At 40.0% G+C, this 20,938-nt stretch overlaps 1 protein-coding gene and 1 non-coding gene across 3 annotated transcripts in view; one reads left to right on the top strand and one right to left on the bottom strand.

Annotated features, from left to right (window-relative positions):
• Positions 1-228: 228 nt before the first annotated feature.
• On the top strand, positions 229-301 carry trnak-uuu (transfer RNA lysine (anticodon UUU)). Its single transcript has one exon. It is a non-coding gene; the product is annotated as a tRNA-Lys (tRNA).
• Positions 302-1,497: 1,196 nt separating this feature from the next.
• Positions 1,498-20,938, bottom strand: part of sgsm1a (small G protein signaling modulator 1a) — a 28,248-nt gene continuing 8,807 nt past the window's right edge. Inside the window, exons 3-25 of one of the 2 annotated variants that reach the window (XM_028577961.1) lie at positions 20,798-20,873; positions 15,696-15,858; positions 15,260-15,412; positions 15,101-15,168; positions 14,285-14,430; positions 13,141-13,278; positions 12,748-12,872; positions 12,113-12,180; positions 11,785-11,948; positions 11,299-11,434; positions 10,340-10,469; positions 9,771-9,835; positions 9,510-9,655; positions 8,494-8,622; positions 8,224-8,406; positions 7,939-8,010; positions 6,524-7,756; positions 6,268-6,392; positions 5,192-5,274; positions 4,950-5,059; positions 4,696-4,792; positions 4,076-4,243; positions 1,498-2,999 (exon numbers count right to left, since the gene is read on the bottom strand). In XM_028577961.1, coding sequence (XP_028433762.1) covers positions 2,911-2,999; positions 4,076-4,243; positions 4,696-4,792; positions 4,950-5,059; positions 5,192-5,274; positions 6,268-6,392; positions 6,524-7,756; positions 7,939-8,010; positions 8,224-8,406; positions 8,494-8,622; positions 9,510-9,655; positions 9,771-9,835; positions 10,340-10,469; positions 11,299-11,434; positions 11,785-11,948; positions 12,113-12,180; positions 12,748-12,872; positions 13,141-13,278; positions 14,285-14,430; positions 15,101-15,168; positions 15,260-15,412; positions 15,696-15,858; positions 20,798-20,873 — 3,867 coding nt within the window. In that variant the 3' untranslated portion in view covers positions 1,498-2,910. The remainder of the gene's footprint in view (positions 3,000-4,075; positions 4,244-4,695; positions 4,793-4,949; positions 5,060-5,191; positions 5,275-6,267; positions 6,393-6,523; positions 7,757-7,938; positions 8,011-8,223; positions 8,407-8,493; positions 8,623-9,509; positions 9,656-9,770; positions 9,836-10,339; positions 10,470-11,298; positions 11,435-11,784; positions 11,949-12,112; positions 12,181-12,747; positions 12,873-13,140; positions 13,279-14,284; positions 14,431-15,100; positions 15,169-15,259; positions 15,413-15,695; positions 15,859-20,797; positions 20,874-20,938) is intronic. The other variant, XM_028577962.1, reaches the window with a different exon arrangement.

The following is a 20,938-nucleotide window of genomic DNA, read 5'->3' as shown; positions in this document are numbered from 1 at the left end:
AGTGAATGTTGCAAATGTTTCCTATGAGTAACAATTATATTTACTTATATTTATTATGTAAGCATTAAACAACACAAACTATTATGATTGCGCTGTATGTCATCCACAATAGGCCACTTTCCTATTTGTATTATAAAGTAATGTTTGACATATCCTCAAAATATGACATTTCACACTTTCCATCCGGGAATTGCACCACAGACCATTCGATCCACTTCGCTCTCCAGAGCCCGGATAGCTCAGTCGGTAGAGCATCAGACTTTTAATCTGAGGGTCCAGGGTTCAAGTCCCTGTTCGGGCGGTAGTCGTTTTAATTCAGTTATGCCTGCAGCAAAGAAAAGGAAAAAAATTCGGTGCCACCCATTGTGGCACCGCTGTTTCAGTCTCGTGGCATTTTAAAGTCTTTAAACACCAAGTTATTTTTTTGCATTTTAGGAGCAGGAAGAAACGTCCACACGATTGACAGTTCGAATCGCAAGGTTGAGTTTTAGAATAGGCAGAATAAAAGTGTTTGTGTTGCCCATTTAAAATTCAAGATATTGACTTAGGGTAAGGTAACTAATCTAGATTTCATATTTAGACTATCTATATGTTGATTATTTGTATCATCCAAGTTTATTTTAATATATATATATATATATAATATATCTTTTTTACCCATTTTAATCTGAGACGTTTTTGCCAAGTGTTCCTTTGAAGAATAAATGTGTTTTTGCTGTCAGGGTGATGTCTGAGGCTGTTTCAGGTTTACAAATATACCAAAATAACATTTTGAATTTCAAAAATATAATGAAATAAAGGATGATGGTGTTAATTTGCATACGTCATACTTATGACTGATAAATGCACTGTATATAATAAAATCTGAAGCAGCCGCAGACACCAATCTAATAAAGGCAAGTCCAAAAATGTTTTTGAATAAAGCATACCTTACTTGAGAAGACCTGTGCAATGTGTTTCAGTTGTAATGGACTACAGGATTGATATTAGACTTTTCATTCTTTTGTCTGCTCTAAAATATAAAAAGTCAACTTAGGCTGTAGGAAACTGTGATGGATTTAAATACAAACTTTTCTTTACAGTTTAAGATAAAATATAAGAAACATTCATGACAATCCATCCCATAGTTATCACTAAAGTCAGGATTCATCTGAACAAAATTTCACGGCAATCCACCCAATAGATGTTGAGATATTTACGCCTTGACTAAAGAGGTGGACTGATGGACGTTTATCAACCCTCTACCTTTATGATATACAGTACTTCTGACTCTCTCACCTTATTAAATTGAGTAAAATACACATTACAAGATGTTTTGGAAAAATAATGATGATTCCATTTTTATTGTTTTATTATAAGAACATATACCATTTAATATAGATATATATGTATATGAACTCTTAGTATATCATTTGATTGTTTCACAATACACATTTAGAACTGGACACAAAATAAAAAATATCAGCTTTACAAACAAAGCAGCATCTGAATGAGAAAATGAATAAATGAATAAATAAATAAATAAAATACTAAATAAATGTTACAATAATTAAAAAAAAAAGGTTTTCTGACAGCAGTTAGCATTCACAAAGAAACACCAATATTAAAAGCAATTCATCTTATCACATTCATGAAACAACACTTGAAGACCAACTGAGTGAAGTTTTAGGCAATGATTGACAAGCTTGAATATCGGTAACCGAGGGCCAACTTTAGTATTAATTTAGGGATAAAAAGCATATATATTGAAAGTCCTCACAAGCCCCAAATCTGCCAAAACATAAATACAGTTTCCCTCATAACATCATTTTAATTTTCATCTTTCTGTTTAAGTCATTCTCACAGTAACAAATCTGAATAACGTGGCCCCACAAAACATTTTATTTGGTCACTGTGAATAAATGTTGTTTTTACTGTGTCATCTGATCTTCCCAATTCATTTAAGCTGTCTTAATTCAACAAACAGGACCCAGACATCCGTAAGTCACTTAAATATTAGGTTATGATTTTACATAATATAATCCTCATAAGTTAAACACATTTTTCTCTCAGTACAACTCACAATTCACACATAACAAATGAAGACAATATTTGGCAGACAAGGCAGTTCAATTAAAACATTAAAAACACTGTTGGATGCTAAATCACTGACATGGTGCTAAAAGCTAAATTATTCTTAATGTTGTGTGTTAAAGAGAACTGGAGTTACATTCCGGACTACAAGCCAGTGTTCTCCATCATTAAAAAGTAATTTAATTTTGGGGTGTTGTAATTAAAGTAAATTCTGCTGACATTCTTACCTTCATTAAGGGGTAGGAATAGGGGGATAACTTGCTGATATGTTTAAAGTTTAATCGTGTAGACTTTGACTATTAAAATAACTATTATAAACTATTATCACAATGTATTTTTCTCTCTCATAAATATAGTCTCTGGTGGAATTTAGCTCTGCAGTTTGGTTTGAAATGTGCAACTAAAACCATCCTTATCTCAAAAATATTAAGTGCACTCTGGTTAAGACCGACACTTAAGGGATTTCTGGCAAAAATATCTAGAAATTAAAGAAATGCGTTTTTTCTGATACATTTGTTTTTAGTTTAACATACTGACAAATATTAAGCATAATATTCTCATACACCTGTTGACAACACAAACAACATTGTGGATACAGTCAATACGGCTCATAGCAGCAAACTGTGATTGTAAAGGCTTTGTGTAATGTGTGTGTGAGTGTGTGTGTGTGTGTGTGTGTGTGTGTGTGTGTGTGTGTGTGTGTGTGTGTGTGTGTGTGTGTGTGTGTGAGAGAGGGAGAGTGAGAGAAAGAGCATGTGTGCTCAGATGTAATTTACTCTTGTGCTGCTACAGCCGGTCACACTTTACTTGGAAGGAAAAAGAAGACAAAGAGGACAATCACTTGTTCTCTATCAGGATCTGCACCTTACACACCAGATCTCTGGCCATGGTCAAAATCTTCTTTATGTTGTGGTGCTCAGCCATTTCTGAAAGACAAAGAAACATGCAAGTTCCAAATAACTTTGGCTATTTCAAACCACACAAATAGCCAGATTTAGTTCCTCAAATGTCTGGAGAACATCTGAACAGACGTGTCACAGCTAGTTTGCAGTGAAACATCAGATTCCAGTGGATTAAAATTAAAGTAGTACTCTAACTATTTAGTATTGCTCTTCCATAAAGTTGTAGTCTGCTTCCAGACTGAATTTCGGTTTCCTTTCACATTTCAGATTTTTTTTAGAGATTCAAATAGGTCTGGTGTTGTGCTCACTGACGGCTGTATCCCTGGTTGGAAAAACAACCAAGCCAATCAGACCTTTTTCAATTTACCAATCTAAATCAGACTTCATTTCAGTTCCATCATCAGGCTCCAATCAGCTGGTTCCTACAATTCCCATAATACAACTTGATAGCTTGTCTTTGTTGCGTGTCATTCAAATTCCATTTTCATTGGAGGGTTTACGAGTACATTTGTACTATCCACGCCAAAGCTGACATAACACTGAAGACATCACTTGGGTGATTTACTCAGACATAACAAAGCTCTTTCTAGGGCTGCCACATCTTAGTCGATTAGTCGACTAATCGGTCGTTTTGGTCTTAGTCGACTAAGATTTCTTTAGTTGATAAGTCATTTTTTATGCTTATTCATGCTTAATTACTCATTTCCAAGAAACTTCTGAGCACATTTATGGTAAACACAAGATTCAAAGTGGTGCTTTTGCAGGATTAATTGTGGAGAAACTCAGTTTTACAGATGGTTAATTAACTACATTTATATTGTGCTTTTCTAGTCTTAACCACCTCTCAAAGTGCACCGCTCTGTCAATTAAATCAACTAATCGATTAGTTGACAAAATTGTATAAGTGTTAGTCGACTAACAGCCGTAGCTCGTTCTGAGCCACAGACGACATCATACAACTGTTTTGGAAGGCCGAACAGTATTCCCGATGACGAGTAAAATGTAATGTGTAAAATTAGTGGAGTGATCCTTTAACAGGAATGAGGAGATATGTGAACAATGTATGCTGTTAAGTGGCATTTTTCTTTCTTCTTTTTTACCATTGAAGAACTTAATGATGTCAGTGAAGTCCATGTTGTTCTCCAGGATTATATCCCTGTAGATCTCCACCAGTGCCAGGGCAATGAAGAGGACAAAGTGACTAGAAGAGACATACTTGGCTGCCCAGATCGTTTCCCACACTGCAAACACGTCATCATACACCAGCTCTGGAAGACAAATCACATAAAGGAATGGGAGTTGAACTAAATCAGTGTTTGAGGGCTCAGGTGGGAGGCGAGTTTGCAGGAAGTTGAGTGATCAGTGGAGAGTGATAAGAGTGAAAGCAGGTGTTCGCAGGGGTGGGAGAGAGGATATACTGAGATACCCAGCTGAGAAAGAAGTTCATTGTTGAATCTTCAGTACAAAGATTGATTCATTATAAAAACCTATCTATGCAGCTGCAGTTCATGGCAGTAATTTAATAAGCAACTCCCAGGAATGGCATTCCAAAAATATAACCGATTTCCAAATCCTTTCCAAGCCTTAAAAAACAAACAAATATCTTGTTAGCAAGCTGACAAGTTGACAGGCATTTAATCCACTGACAGGGCTTAAAGAGGAGTAAATCTCCTACTTCTCTAATTGGCACAAACTCTTTCGCACCATGCCATTACTTTACCTCGCTTGAAGTCTAGGAGAAACCAGCGGTAGCAGAAGTAGAAGTGGGTGTAGTCTCCGTTCTGGTGCATTAGCTCAAACAGCTCAGAATCCAGGATCTACACAGAGAGGAGATCAGAGAAAATGTAATAAATAAATACTGAGACGGGTTGTGAAGGAAAAGTGTAAAAAAGTGGGGTGTTTGTTGGTATTGAATCAATTTAGCGATACCTGACTGCTACAGCATGTGTAAAGACTTTACTGATACTGTGTTACCTGGATTAGAGAGCGCATGTTGGCAAAGTGAGTATCCATAGCTCCTCCGTGTGGAAAGTTTTGATTCATTCTCTTCATGAGCTCAGTGAAACAGCTGAAGGCCATGGCCTCTGAAAGGCGGAAAAAGAGAGAGAAAGCTGGGTTGAGAAAGTGAGTGGGAAACCTGTCCTCTGTTGTTCCATCAATAATTGTAAAAATACACATACATGTCAGAGCTGAGAAGTGATTCAGTGTTGACTCACCATCATCCAGAATGACTAGAAGTGGAGCCAGAAGATCACACATGCCCTGTACGTAACCGATGTCAAGGTGCCTCCAGATATAGCTGTAAATATACAACCAAGAGAAGTGAACTCAACTGTCCTCGGCTGGTTTTTATCTGCCACTTTTATTTGCTGAGTCATACGCTGCTCAGGATTTAGACGTTTTAGCAATTTTTTCTTCAATGCTGAGGATACTTTTTTTGCAAATAATATTCACCATTTACCAAGGCAACTACTTCTGAAGTATAAAATGATTAGGCTTCTCTAAGGTGTAAATACATTTATTTTTTTTGTCCTAGGGGGTCCCAGGTATAGGTGGAGGGGCACTAATTTCTCCTAGTATGGACGGCCCTTCTGTATGTGGAGTTGCACTAGGGAGGAAAATGTATCTATTACTGTTAAAGAATAAGCCTGGCATTATGTCTGTGGCAATCGGCCCCAAGCCCATTTCTTCCTACTGAAGACCTACATCTTTTAAAAACAGCTACCTGTACGGTGTAGATTTTAGCAAATGTTACTCAAAAAGGTGTTGCTGGGGACTATTTTCAGCTGTGGATTGAAACAGATTTGGTGCTCTACTGATTATTTACAGCAGGAAGGTGTATGTGGGATGGACTCAAAATAAACTACAGTACCCTCGTTCTTTGTAATGAAGCAACATGTCACACAGTGCAACAGTATGGCTCACTGAAGTGTCTTTAACTGTTTTGTCTTTAACAATGGAGGTCTGTGGTACAGAGGAATAAGCTGTATCAGGATTTGGCTACACAGAAAATACTTGTTAGTAGGATCATTTCATTGTCAGTTTTGGCCTTATCATGGAATTTTTTGACAGTGAAAAAATTTGTTTGAGATTTGTTTTAGATAAGAACAAGATAAGCAGTGACAGGTTAGGATGTCGTGGTATGAAGATGGGAATGGGAGGTATTATAATCCAAACACTCATTAGCATATTTACTTTCATGCTGTCAGCCATCAAAAATAGATAAGCCATTTTCTGTATATATGAAGATGGGTAAAACTGTATTCTATCCCTGATGCTGTTAGTGTTTTACCTGCACATGATGTTGCGCAGTTTCTCCAGGTTGGCAGGAGTGAAGTACCAATAGTTCCGGTCACAGCGCTGGACATCCTTTTCGATGCGATGCAGATTTAATGTATACAAGTCCAAAAGCTCTTGCTGAAACAAACAAAACAATAAATAAATGAATAGATAAAACACGCTCATGCTGGTGTTGCTTTGCCCAAGCAAAAATTAAATTTGAATTCAAGAAAAGAATATGAATGGCAAATGAGAATATGTTTGCATACAGAGAAGGTACTCCCAGCAGATTCTTGAGAGGTTGCTTCATTCTTAATGTCTTCAGACCTGACCAGAGAGTCAAAGTTAGGGTAAAGACTCTCCATCTCTGGCTCCTCACACAGGATGGGCTCTGTGCCCTCCGGACAAGGCTCTCCCTGCTCGTCCTCCAGCCTGAGGGGGGCGCCGTGGGGAGCTGAGACCTCAGAGAAAGACAACACTTCACAACGTCCCTTCCTACTCCAAGGCATCATGGAAACTTTGGCTTTGGGGATGTCCTCCATCTTTATGGCTGAGGGAGACTCATCGGATTCAGTCATGACCTGGTCCTCATCTGTCTGAGACGAGTGTCTAACTGAGAAAACCAGGTTCTTTTCAACTTTGGGAGCCAAAGGATCAACGGATATATTTTCTCTCCTTTCTGCCAATAAAACCTCTTGCGGTTTACTTGTCTTTGATTCATTCATTTCCTTTGTCTTTTCCACATTTGGTTCTGTTTTCTTAAGTGTTGATGTTTCCGCAATACTCACTTGTACTTCTTTTTTAAGACTTTGCTCAACAAGTTCTCCTTTTGATTCTGCAGTAGCTGCTAATACCATCATAGTATCCTCATCGGGCACTTGCTTTTCTATTACCCCTGACTCTAAAGGTTCCATTCCTTTAATGTCTGCCAGTGCATCTTTATCTACACACTTGGGCCCCTCTGTTTTAATTGCTCCAGACTCCTCAACTGCTTCTTGTGTTTTGGGTTGCAGACCTGTGTCTTTGTTGGCCTTCACCAGCCCCTCAGTCTTGGTATTTTCTGCAGTTTTGGTCACATCAGGTGCTTTCTCCTCCTCCTCTTCCTCCTCCCCCTCCTTGTTCTTAACTATACCTTTCACCTGGCCGTCCATCTCCCCTGTCAGACCTTCATTCTCTACCCCTGCAGGTTTGACTGGGCTCTGTGGCGCCTGAGGGACAGCTGCAGATCTCGGGATTGTATCAGGTGCAGCGCTGTCCTCTGTGAGTGAGCCGTCCGACAGGCCGGAGGTGACTGAGAAGTTACGGGAGGAAGGATGTCCGGAGTCAGGAGAGCTTGTCCCGTTCTGCAGAGCTCCATTGGGTATCTTTGGCACCGGTTTGGCCTCTTCGCTCTTGGGCTCCGTCTCGATTTGGTCAACCTCCTCTACGGACTCAAACACCTGAAAGAACAAGCCAAAGGGAAGCAGGCTACTCCAGGGGAAGGGATGGGAGGATGTGAAGAACTAGCAAGAAAGAGAATGCAGCGATAAGGAATATTGGTTCAGAAAGTTGAGATCACATGCATTACTTAAGGTTTAGGATATAAGAAGTCTAAAAACTCTAATAGAAGTGCCATTTAGTTTATTTGAAAGACCATTTTTAAAAGACCATCTATGCAGGTTGTAATGCAGTGAGTGTTTGGTACCTGTGTGCTGCTGCTGGAATCACTCTGCAGGCGAGCCAGACTCTGCCTGTCTGAGCTCTGGGGGGACTGGGACTGGGTAATAAAGATAGTTTGGCCAAGTTATTATTATGTAAAAATGTTTTTTTACATGCAATCTTATCATACGTTGGCTCATGTTCTGTGCTCACATCAAAGGGGTACTCTGGAGACTTAGCACTGCAATTTTGTAAAGTTGCAGGAAAAATAATGGTAAAAAGATCCAAGCATGGGTCAAGCTCCAAATATAAGTGTGTGTTACTGCTTCACCTCATTGCTGACAGTGGAGTTGTGGTGGATCATCTTCTGACTGGAGATGTCCATGCTCGCTCCAGAGGAACACTTTGCTAATGCTGCAGCATGCTGCTCCTTCTCCCGCTGGCGGACAATCTCCTCGCAGCCGAGCCACTCACGCATGGTCTGGTGGTAGCACACTCGGACCTGTTCATCCACCTGGGGTGAGGGGGAAGTGATCAGAGGGTCAGCGGTTCAGTTTGAAAATGCTTAAGACGCAAAGCCATGATTGTGGAAACTACAAACCTCCTTTCTCTCAGTTTCTGACATTCCAAACTGGTAATGACCCAGCAGGAAAGGCCACACCTCTTTACGCAGCGAGGCGTCCACGCCACCGAAGTAGACCAGACGAAGCAGCTCCTTCTCCTCGTATGCCTGAAGACACAAGACAAAAGTACTTGTTTTTGATCAATCTTTGGATTTCCCCCCTTCATTTTAAAAAGACAATTATCTCTACCTTCATGTTTAAAACATTCAATAGTGCTTCAAAACAACAGCATTAACAGCATGGCAGCCTGTAGACAGAGTAGCTTTTGCTGTCAATGCAGGTAATAATTAATGCATCCAAGAGGGTGGTAGATGGAGATACAGGCACTGGTGCATCGCCCAACCTCTATTATATAGTATGTATGTGCTCATTATTTTTTTTATTTACTTTACAGTAAGATAAATGAAAAACACATTCATATGTAAATAACGTCCAGATGAAAAACAACTGTCCACAGCTGTTACTAACCTGTAATCTATTGTTTAATTTAGCATTTAAAGTGTTATGTTGTGTCTCTCCATATATGTTCCATTTTGATACAGATTATCGGTTTTATAGGGTACCTCAAAGTGTAGAGTAATACTTTTACACTAATCATGAGATGAAGCTAAAAGCTCAAGGAAAAATCAAGGAGGTGGACCTTTTTTGTTGTTGTCAAACTACTGTTTCACAGTTTTAGTTAATTGAGTGACTTTTCTGAGTGGCTACCCTAATAACAATCAGAATTTTACATTAGTATTATGATTTACAAAAAACAAACCGTTTAAAAAAAAATGCTTATAAAACATGTAAATGTGTGTGAGACTAATGGTGTGAGCCACATGATTAGCAGAGGATGAATATGGATGAGAGAGCTTTGGAGTGGTCATGCATGTGTGTGTGTGTGTGTGTGTGTGTGTGTGTGTGTGTGTGTGTGTGTGTGTGTGTGTGTGTGTGTGTGGGTGTGTGTGTATGAATGTGAAGTTTCTGTTGCTGTGACACCAGCGATGCTTACTGTGCAGTCCTGGAGAAACGCCTGCCACACGTCTGTGGTGAGTCCTTTGCAGGCATCACGAGGCACGTCGGGCGCCACAATGGCGTGATTGACGAGAGCGGACAGGTGTGTACGCACAGTGGACAGGTGACGGCAGTATGCTAACCCTGGTTGACAATACAGTTTTCCATTACCTAATGGCTTTGCATATTTCTTCATAGTGAACATCAATATAAACCAATATTTAAGGCTTTACAGTATAAACAATAAGGAATCACATACAGCCATAAAAAGCCCGAGAGATGATCTGATTCTTCATGTTGTCGCATAGCAGCTTCAGAGGAGCCCTGCAGGAAGATACAGCACAGAGCATTTTACTAACAGGGAGGAAACACCTTTTTCTTCTCTTTCCTTAAAAGACTATTATTTAACTAATCACCTAGTGCATGACAAGTTACTCATATTGTCCTGAGATACTGTATCTAATGTAGAGTTAATTACAGTGTTGGGTCTAACCCTTTATCATTTAAATTATTACCTATTGAGCTGCCATAGAGAACAAACTGGCCCAGAGGCTTGTCTTTTTCATAGCCTTCAACCATTTTATCTGCGTGGCTTATCACCTCATTTTCCAAATACATTCTCATGTCAGTTTGGTAAATGTCACATAATTGTCTTCTGGGTAATTGCTACGCTTCTTGCATCTTTGCTCCTTTCCCAGTTCCGTCTGTGTTGTTGAGGATTTCTGGTCGACACTGAGGGATGTTCGGTTTGTGTCTTTGGGTCTTTAGCAGTTTCCCTGTAACAAAGTAATGCAACTCAGTGTAGCTTGAAGCGTACTTATCTCTTACCTCTCATGGTTGCACCCCTTGGGCATCGCCCCATCGGAGAAGCTCCCCGGAGAACAAGAGGAACACGAGGACTTCCTGAGAGTGGGATGCCACATTGTAGCTCCCTGATCCATCAAGTCTGGAGGACTCACTGCAACATGCACACACACAAACACACACATCGTCATTGTCACTTAAAAAGCATTATGCTGCTTAGGCTTTCTACAACAATTACATTTGTACTTAGATGATTTGGACACAGCTGAACACACTTTGCATAAGCAGAATTATGCTCATTAATTGTGATCTGCTAAAGGCGCTTCAGAAAGAGTACGATTGGTTTGTGCTTGATTCCTGTTAGAGCAAAGATAAAGCATAACAAAAACATTTACGCAATCTGCACAATTTGAAAGCATGAAGTCGTCATATTCAATTCAATTCACTTCAATTACAGCATTACTGTATAAAAAGAAATATCAATTGAGCAAGAGCCTTTCTCAATTCATAAATCATATTTGATCAATCAGTTATCCACCCATCAGCTGTTAAAAGATTACTGCGCTGTAATGCAGTAAAAAAAGGTGACAAGGGGCGGCAGGGAGTGGGAGGGGCTTTAATAACGAGACACTTCAATACATTTTGCCAAAGGCTTGGGACAGGCCAGGAGGATATTAGATTCAGAGAGTTAAAGCAAGCTGACAGAAGGACAGACGAGCCGAGGTGTGACAGTGTTACAGCTGCTTCCTGTGAGTGAGGGGGATTCGTCAGGACAGCTGCAGGACCTCTTGGGTACAACCAGGGTCCCTGTTTTCGAGGGGGCCTGTCCGCCCAGTTGAAGGGAGAGGGAGGAAGTCAGATGGGGAGGATGGGTTACAGTCACTGTAACGAACAATGTGTAACATTTTCATAAAAATGCAACAATCTGGAGAGGCCTGTGGTGCGCTGCTCATATCTATTTGCTTTTCTAGAGGGAATCTCACCAAACTCTGACTGGCTGTTTGGAAAGAGGATGCGGAAGACATAGTCTGTGGCCTCGTCCTCCTCCTTATCTGAGACCGAGTCTGAGGATCCAGATCCCTGAGGAACCCTGTTCCGCAGCTTGGGAAACACCTTCCCCTGCGATGAGAATATAACTGATATTAAACTAATGCAGACAACAACAAATTCTCAACCATTAAAGCCCAACTAAGCCATCCATATGAGTTAAAGATGATGAGTGTCTGCATGATTAAGCTTATTAATAGTGGCTGAACATGCAGGGGTGGTTTTTATTATTCTGTTTAGCTGCAGATACAAAGCTACTCACAGTCCAAGAATAACATCCATTCATTTAAGTAGACACTTTTCGTGTGGTTGTGCAGACAGAACAATAAGGCTGGTTTCGCATTCTTTTTCCTTTTATGCGTAATTTGTGTCCTGGATGTTAAGCCAGGGAGCGACGTTAAAGAAAGACCTTCTGTGCTGACCTTTCCCCTCTGGGACCAGAGTGGAGGGTCCAGCAGGCCGTGGGGAAGCAGGCCGTTCTCCAGGCAGGAGAGGAACTGGAGCAAGTGGCCTCCTCTGGGGAAGCGAAGTGGAGGTCTTTGGATCCCATCCTGACTGACCAGCACCACCGTCCCCCCACTGTCAACTGCAGGAGATACACAGAAGATGATTTCTTTGTTGGATTATTCATGCCATTGTATTTATCAGCTGTGATTACATAAGACAGTGATAGAAGCAGCAATAGCAGTAATAACAAGCAAACACTGAGTTAAGATTGTGGTATGATGGTAAAGGTTTGTGAGGACCCACCTTGTTGATGACAGTGCAAGTAAACTATTTCCCCTAGAGGGATCGTCATGGCATAGTCCCAGTATACACTGAAAAACATTAAATCAAATACATTGTGAACAAAATAACAACCCAGACTAGTCTTAGCACACCGGGTGGATCACCAGCTAACAGTGAAAAGCAAATCCATAGAGAAAGTGAATCTGGGTGAATCAAAATTTCAAGGAACATTAATTTTATGGCTAATAAAGAGAGTAGCCGGGAGGGTGCTCACAGACGAGCAGGAGCAGAGTTGGCTAATGCAATAATCAATGTGTTGGGTGAGAGGAACCATGCACAGGCACAGGAACATAACACGGTTTGTGGGTTTGAGAGATGTCAGACAGTGTCTCAGTCAATAAACCATCTGCTGGCTGCTGGTGTGCTGAAAACAAGCCTCATCAGATCATCAGCATTGACTCTGCATACTGAGCCCCTGAGCCACACACAAACACACTGAATTATTCAGTAACACAAGTTACACAAACAGCAGACAAAAGAACGAAACATATATGGCAGAGTGTTACATGTTAGATATTCTTGTATGAGAAGGCAGGCTTTGTAGACAGACACAATCACCATAATCATAATCCATTTGCAGCTGTATAATTTTGCACCTGCGTTCGTAGTCCAAGTCTCCAACAGAGCCATTCATGAGCTGGTTCGGTGTCCATTTCAGGGTCATGAGATCAGCATTCTGGTGCAGAGACAGGTAACCTGGGATAGCCTCCATGTCGTCCCTCTGAAACAACCACAAGGATGGATGCATTCATTTGATGCAATAACTGTAATAAGAAATATCAATATATAAGCCTGAAGAAGACTGCATTGTTGGTGGCGATGAAAATGCTAAGTAAGGCAGTTTTGAGCATGAATTTACATTAATAGCACACATAAACAGCTATTGCAGCATACTCCAGACCATACTCCAGCGCTGACACAACACTGTTGAGATAGGTCTGGCAATGTGACACTAATCTATAAGTGATTAAGAGGCATCAGACAATTACCGGTTGTACAAGCACATTGTTTTTGCCAAACAGTAGGGTCACCCTGCTGTTTTGATGCAGCGACTCCACATATTCACGAGCTGATGGCGAGGGGGAAGGGCGTTCATCCATGCTGCTGCTGGAGTGCCGCTTCTGGATCTACATCCCACAGACATAAAATATATCACATCAGAGATCCATCATTGTAAGCCAGTGCTAAACTGAGGACAATCTTTGCAGAATAAATTACAGATGGCCAGTCACAGTATAGTTATTTTTCATAAATAAGATCTTCTTTTTCCACTTGACTCAAGAAAAGATTCATTCATGTGCACCAGTGCACTCTCCCTTGTTACTGATGCCAAAGACCAGTCTAATTTTGCTTGGAATAGACACACATAAATATGCATCACCACTCAACAGTAAAGAGCATTTTGGTGCTGTAAGATAGGCCGAGTTGACCTGGTTCACTGAAGAATAGGACTGGGTACCGAACTTCGATACTTTTAGGCACCAACTGAATTGCCTCCATAGTATTGAGTATCGAAAAATGCCTTGTCATTCAATACCAAATTTCAATACCTAAGGAGTAAATCTCATCAGCGTCAGTGAGCCAATAAGAATGCAGCATGCTTCTACCAAGATCTAATAATGCTGTTGATTGGCTGTCTAACGTTGTAGAGGCATGCAGGAAAAACACTGCGTTACACACAAAGACAGGGCTCACGTGTGTGTGTTGTTGTATTTTGAGAGGCTTCTCATAGGTGTAAAGGAGCTAAAAAAACGAATCTACCGTAATGTGTAATGTTATTTCTTCTTGTTATGGATTTCATAAAATTGGAATTGAAAAAAGTATCATTCAGGAACCGGTATGAAATTCACGGTATCTAAATGTTTTGACCGATACCCAGCCTTACTGATGAAGACTGAACAAGTGTGAAGGTCTCAGATACACTGCCTGTTCTTTCGCCTGGGACACGCTGGGCTTTACTTCATGCAGTAATCTTAGCAGGTCCTCTCCAATCAGGCAGGCAGCATCTCAGAAGGGAATGAAAAGGATCAGACGCACCAACTAAAACTCTGCCTGCTATAGAAATGTGGAAAAATAAACTAATTGCCTGGCACTAATTCTGCATGTTCATCTATCACAAGTTTTAATACTCACACACAGTGCAGGCCTCTTAGTGGGAGAATCCTGTCTGCAGTGGCCCCCATGGATGCGATGTCTTTGCACCAACTCGTCGGCAGACGGGTCTGTCCAGAAGTGGTCTGCTGTCTTCATCTTAGTGTACTCCAAAGCACAAGGTCCAACTGTCACAGTGAAGGTGAACAGTTACATAGTGCAGACACTAGCTATAAGATTTCGTTAACCAGTGATCAGCATCCGATTATCTTAAAAATGAATAAGCACACTCAAAGATAGAGCAATAGAAGGAGTAGATTTTTGTAATAAAAGGCGGATTTTTCAGAGATGTACCATAATAGGCCTCAGATGGGCTCCCTTTTGATCCACCATATAGGTACAGAAATACTTTTATAATAGTTTAGAGCAGTAGTTTTCAAGATGTTTGGCTTGTAACCCTTAAAATAAATTGTGTCTACTTGTTACCCTTCATTTCAGATTAAAGAAGTCAACAGGTAGTGGCTAGTTCAAATAGAGATTTTTTTCATCCCACAATGCTTTTTTTCCCCCCAGGGACTTGAAGGTGCAAGATTATTTAATAATTCACAAGCAAAAAGCAAAGATGGCTATGAGTACAAATTGTGAGAACAATTTAAAACAGAGTACCATAATATACTTGAATAGAATACTGGTCCAGCAACAACTTGTTTACTGAAAAATTTAAAATTCTGCTAAACTTGTATCTATGACCACCATGATCTCACAATTTGATGTAAACATGAGCCCAGTCCAGAGTTTGGCACATGTTGCTCGATTACATTGAAAGACACAAATGCTTGCGATGTCACATATAATCACCTAACAAAGAAGCAAGGATAGGTCCGTCCACAGGGTCCATTAGAACAGCCTCTTTCTCGTAGTATTTACTAAAAGACAAATGTGAAAGGGGGATTTTGAGGGGACATAGAGTTCCTGTAGCACAAACAGTTGCCGTTTTATTGACCCTTCTCAACACACCTGCTGTTCTCCACCAGGTAGAGGACAATCTTGTCCAGCACCTTGTCAAATAGAGCCGTCCGGATCCACAGGTTCCTGACTCCCTGTTGGGTGAGGCTGGGCAGTCGGGGCATCTTGCGAAGGCTGTCTTGACTTTGCAAGCTTTGACTTCGTCTGCAGGAGAGAGTTTTAATATCAACAAAACAAGTATACCATGGTTTAAAAATTCCATTAAGTAAAACTGCATCTGCATGACACTAATAGCATCAGTGATTCATGATTCATAGAAGCTCATAAACATGAATTATTTAGAAGCTTTTCATAATAAAAACAGCCCTTCAAGTAAGCAGACAGCTATTTGTTTTCAGTGCCTTCACTCCCACAAGGCTTTGAAGTAAGCTTTAAAGTCTGCTGTGATGTGTGAGAACGAGCTGTGACATGTGTGTCTCTCTCTCACTTTGTCTCGATGATCTGCTCGAGCTCCTGGGCCTTCCTACACAGCTCCTCAGCTGGGACGAAGCTCTTCCCCACTTTCATGAAGAGTGCAGCTATCTTGTTGCTACGCAGAAAGCCTGCTGCTCGCCGTTTCAGCCCATGCAGAACACATGCCTCCACTGCAGCTGTGTGGACACAAACACGTGGTTGGACAAAAGTTACTTAAGTGTACTTTACTTATACTGTACACTGGAACAGCATATAAATAAAGGAGACCAAAGCTTAGTCCAATATTCACTCTCCTTTTAGCTCTGTTTTGGTCTCCACCAACTGCTGATTAATTTTATTGCGATTTGATATTATTGAGTATTGCGATTATCTTTTCCTTCTTTAACAAAAACAAAAGTTGAATAATACGCTTCGAGAGAGAATATATCATGAGACATTTCTAAAAACTGTTTTCTAAGAAGAATGCACATCCCATGTCAGTCTGACATTTATTTCATTTGTAAAGAAAAACATAACACGTATTTTCTGAATTTTCTGCTTTCGATCTGTTTTGCTGGAAACGGATATGATGTAGTCGCCGTCAGCAGTACCAAACTAAAAATATTTAGGTGAATCATTGGTAAAAAAATATAAATAAAAAATATCAGTTCTGTGTGCAGTTTTGTGGCACAAAATATTTGTCTTAGCACGTCATACATCAACTTCAAATAAACTTTATTTAACCAGGATAATCCACTTAGTGTCCATACTGCTTTCTAGGGAGTCCGGGCACAATATACAATAGCAACAATGCACAACATGTCAGATGTCAACTGAGTTTTATCACCATCCGCCATTCTGCACAGTCCGTATCTACTATATTATGTGTTTAATTAAGTGTATATGTGTACACAAAGTTAGACACTGTGCACTTAAATATGAAATTAAGCTTGTGGCAACTGGTATATATATGGTACATATAGATCTTGAATTGTGGGTTGTGTATGTTTTGGCTACATAATCAAACCATTCTGCTAGACTTTTAGGAGAAGTGTTTTGTGTTCATTGATTGCTAGATTAAAGACTGCCAATTTGCTAAATGGATTGTGGACACAAGTCGATGACACGATGACACACTTGCACAATGCACAATCACTCGACTGTGCAGAAAAACAGACACCCCTCTTCTCTCTAAGGCCTACGTGGCAGAGCCTGGAGCTGTGTTGACATTTGAGTTCTCTTTCAGGACTAATCCCGTGGCTCTGTTCATATGGGGTCAGGGGGAAGGCTGGCGCTGCCATGGCAACCCCTGTTGATGGAGCTACCGAGCCCTGGGAGAGACGAGCAGAGGGAGGGGTGGCAGCAGCTCATCAGCATCACAATCTCTCTCTTCCATCATCCTCACTCCTTCAAAGCTTCTCTCCTGCCTGCCTCCATCCTATCTCTCAGTACATCTGTCACTGCTATTAACAGGATTTTGCTTCCACCCGGGGGAATAACAGTGTCATCACAGACATCAACTTTCAGTTTTCTTTTTATTAAAATGTGTCCATCTTCACTGATTTTTTTTCATCTCCCTCTCTTCCTGCATTTTGCTCCTTATCTCTCTGTGCTGCTTTTTTTCCCCTCCACATCATTATAAGAGCAAGAAGCTAAATGTCAGAACAAAGCGTAACATTAAAAAGGTCTCCAAATATAGTTCATCCTCTTTACTCTCATTGTTTTGGCTGACTAGTCTCAGATGGCATAAGTGCAAAATAAAGCAACTCCCAAACCTTTAAACCATTTGTGAGCTACTGTCTATCCACAGTTCTGAAATGAACAACAGAATCAGTGGCAGTGTTACAAACAATACTTTGTTTATCCTACACCTGGGAAATTTGTTCACTGTAGAGTAAATATAAATAAAAAACATAAAGTGTTCAGTATGAGACACAAGGCAGGCAGATGGAACAGGAAACCTGTTGTCTTATTCTGTAATGAAATTTATCTGAACCATTTCCCTACAACAATAATCACAAACAGCAGTGACAAGAAAATGAGCATTATGTCAGTAGGACCAGTCCTTTGTGTGGTCCTTCCTGGTACAAACAGCTAACACAGAAAATTGCCTCTAATCATCCTGTATCTGTGGCAACTGAGTGCATTAAGAGACTCTTGGATAGAGACTGACCCACACTTTACTCACAGCAGCCAAAGGCACCAACAGTCTTAACAACGGCAGCGCTGAAATGATTAGTCAATAAGTCAATTCATTGATATGATATTTATCATTCGTGTTTTTGATCTACTATGATAAAAACAGACATTTACTGATTACAGCTTCTGTTTCATGTCATGGCTTTGCCATTTCAGAATGATTAGTCAGTTGATAGCTGAGTAATTGCTAGATTAATCAGCAATAAAAACAGCCATTAGCTGCAGACTGAAATATGTATGATGCTGCACCACCAGTTTCCTTCACATTTACATACAATATTCTTTTCTTTTCTATCATTTCAAATTCGTTTTTTTGGTCATGTTGTCAAGCCCATCAAAGTAGCCATGATAGTGGAGGTTAATTGCTCCCCGGTTAGCTGGCCGTGCTACTCTCTCATCCTCCACTCACTCTGATCTCTAAACAGAACACAGCTGAAAGAGGATGTGTAGCAAGAAGATCCACTATAAGGATCACAGGAGGAGTCAAAAGGAGGAGGAAGCTGGCTGACAGCAAAACAAGGGCATGGGAGTGGGCATCTTGACTCGGGGTAGGGGTCATCTTCTACTACTACCATCCCGTCCACTGGGACGTATTGTAGTAGAAGAAGAAAGATAGCCTCAGGCTGACCAGCAGCATTTAAAACAGACTGTTAGATGATCCAACGTATAATGTCCAGACTGCAGGCCAAGAATACTGATGACACACAGACATGAAATCACTAATGGAAACACATAAAGCACATACACAATAAAAATCGGTGTTCCGTGACTAATTATTTTCACAACCCTCCAAAAATACTTGGATATCATGAGGTAGTGATCTTACTTCACACAAAATAGATTCTACATAGACTTGATTGCAGCAAGAAATTTGGGACTCACGTTGAACTTCTGCCTCTTTAGACTATTCAGATTCACTTTGTTGTTGTTGTTTTTAGTGAGCTTATATGTGTGTGAAATGATGATATTAAGTTGTGGGTCACTTTGACAGTAGCCTTTGTGTGTGTTATGTGTTGTTCTGACAACAGTTGGTGAAAGTGTGTCTTACACTAATGCAGATTTATATTTCTCACTATTTGTTACTAAATATAGTGGTGTTGCCCATCGCCACACTAAGCAATAACAATACAGAGCACACAGGCCTACTGAGACCTAACATGTATGTTGGTGCACCTTCTTCCATATATATACCCAGCAGTAAGATGAACGACTTATTTGCAGTATTTTTCTACATGGTAATAAGAGTCTTTGTCAAGGGAAGGTTTTATCATTGTTCACTTATAAATACATTTTCTTACATTTCAATGGCTTTCTGAGAGTCTCATCATATAAGTTAGGAGCAGTCTTAGTCTACAAGCATGGCTTCCAGCTAGTAAAAATATCACATTTTCTGCAAGCTGGGAATCATTTTATTCACACGGAAATCCACAAATATATCTTGTTATTGATTACAGCTCTGAACTGAGCCAGACATCTGACGAGTGTGAGCACCTGCATGTGGGCAGTGTGTTTCTCACAGTAATCATGCTGCACTCTGTTAGTGCCATTTGGAGGCAAGGACAATAACATTTGGTGAAAGATTGAACTTTAAATGTCTAATGTCTGTAAATCACACTAATTCTACACTTGTACAAAAATTATGCCGATGATGTGGATCTTCACGTCAATGAGCTGACGGCCTGTATTTAATATAGCAGCTAAAATCTCAACATCCTCCCCTATTAAAAAAGGGCATGACAAAAAACATATTCTTGTTGTTGGAAAAAGATCTCTATTATAGAACAACTAATCCAATAATAAGGAGTACCTACTTTATTCAATCCCCTCTGATGGACTAAGATTGGTGTTGCTAAGTAAGATACTACTGCATGTATATTACTGTTAAGAATATTTCTGTATGCAAATGATTGTTCGTAATTGTGAATAATTCTTGTTCTATTCATTCCCATTTTGTTTACATTCATTTGGTTATGTTACAGTATTTTATTTGCTTTCCCACAAGCAATAAGGAAGGATCATTGCTGTCTACTTGGAGAACTGGAATGGTAAGTAAAACCTCTAACTTTACATTTCACTCTGAGTGAATTTGTGAGTAACCTTCTCTTCTTAAGATGGCTGCAGAGTGTATTTAATTGTGTCCGGTGACTAATAAAGTTAAATGTATTTCGTGTAAAATCACTTGTGACCAAGGTAAATAGATAAATGACAGTATGATGAAAATAAAAAAAGAGATAAATATAAATGCAAGTAATTAGTGTAAAGATAAACAAAGCAATTCCTGTAGAGCACATGTGTCAAACTCAAGGCCCGCGGGCCAAATCCGGCCCCTCGCAGATTATGACCCGGCCCGCATATCAATTTAGGTTCACAATAGATTTTGGCCTACCTAGTTTTTGTCGCTTTTTCCGACATTGTCACTTTTGCCAACGTCACTTTTTCTGACATTTTTGGGAGCTTTTTTTCCTATGATGGCTGAGGAACTTTTTCCTGACTTCTTAAGGACTTTATGTCGACCAAACTGTAAGTGAGAAGACTATATGACACATGCAATAATACAGTCAAAGTTATTTGACTTTTTCGATTAAATAAAAGTATATCAATAAAGTAAACATGTCTGGCCCTTGATGTGATTCTTATTTTCCATAGTGGCCCTTAGTGAAGTTGAGTTTGACACCGCTGCTGTAGAGAAAGAAAATCACCAGGTTAAAATGAATCAGAAAATAGTTACAGTAACCTACAAATAGTAGGTGCTTGTAAGGTAACAGATTCAATACTACAATATAAAGGTGATACAAGTAACTAAAACTATCTATGTCTATCAGGAATTATTCAATAACGAAACCACTCAGGCTATTTTCAGTGTTGCAGAATTGTTAAGCTGAAGAGGTTATAAATGAGCAAAAGCAGTGTGATTCATTTGTATGTTTGGTTACTCACCACAAAAGGACACAATATGGCTGCTGTCTTCATGAACAAATTTCCTGGTGACAGCTTCCTCCATAATCTGCTTCACCTGTCAATGACATGGCAGATGCTCGATGACTCATTCATTAACATGCCACAACTGGCACACACACA

This window comes from Perca flavescens, chromosome 5 (genome assembly GCF_004354835.1).
Source record: "Perca flavescens isolate YP-PL-M2 chromosome 5, PFLA_1.0, whole genome shotgun sequence".
Lineage (NCBI taxonomy): Eukaryota > Metazoa > Chordata > Actinopteri > Perciformes > Percidae > Perca > Perca flavescens.
Note: the sequence above shows the minus strand (reverse complement) of the source record. Positions and strands in the feature narration are given on the sequence as shown.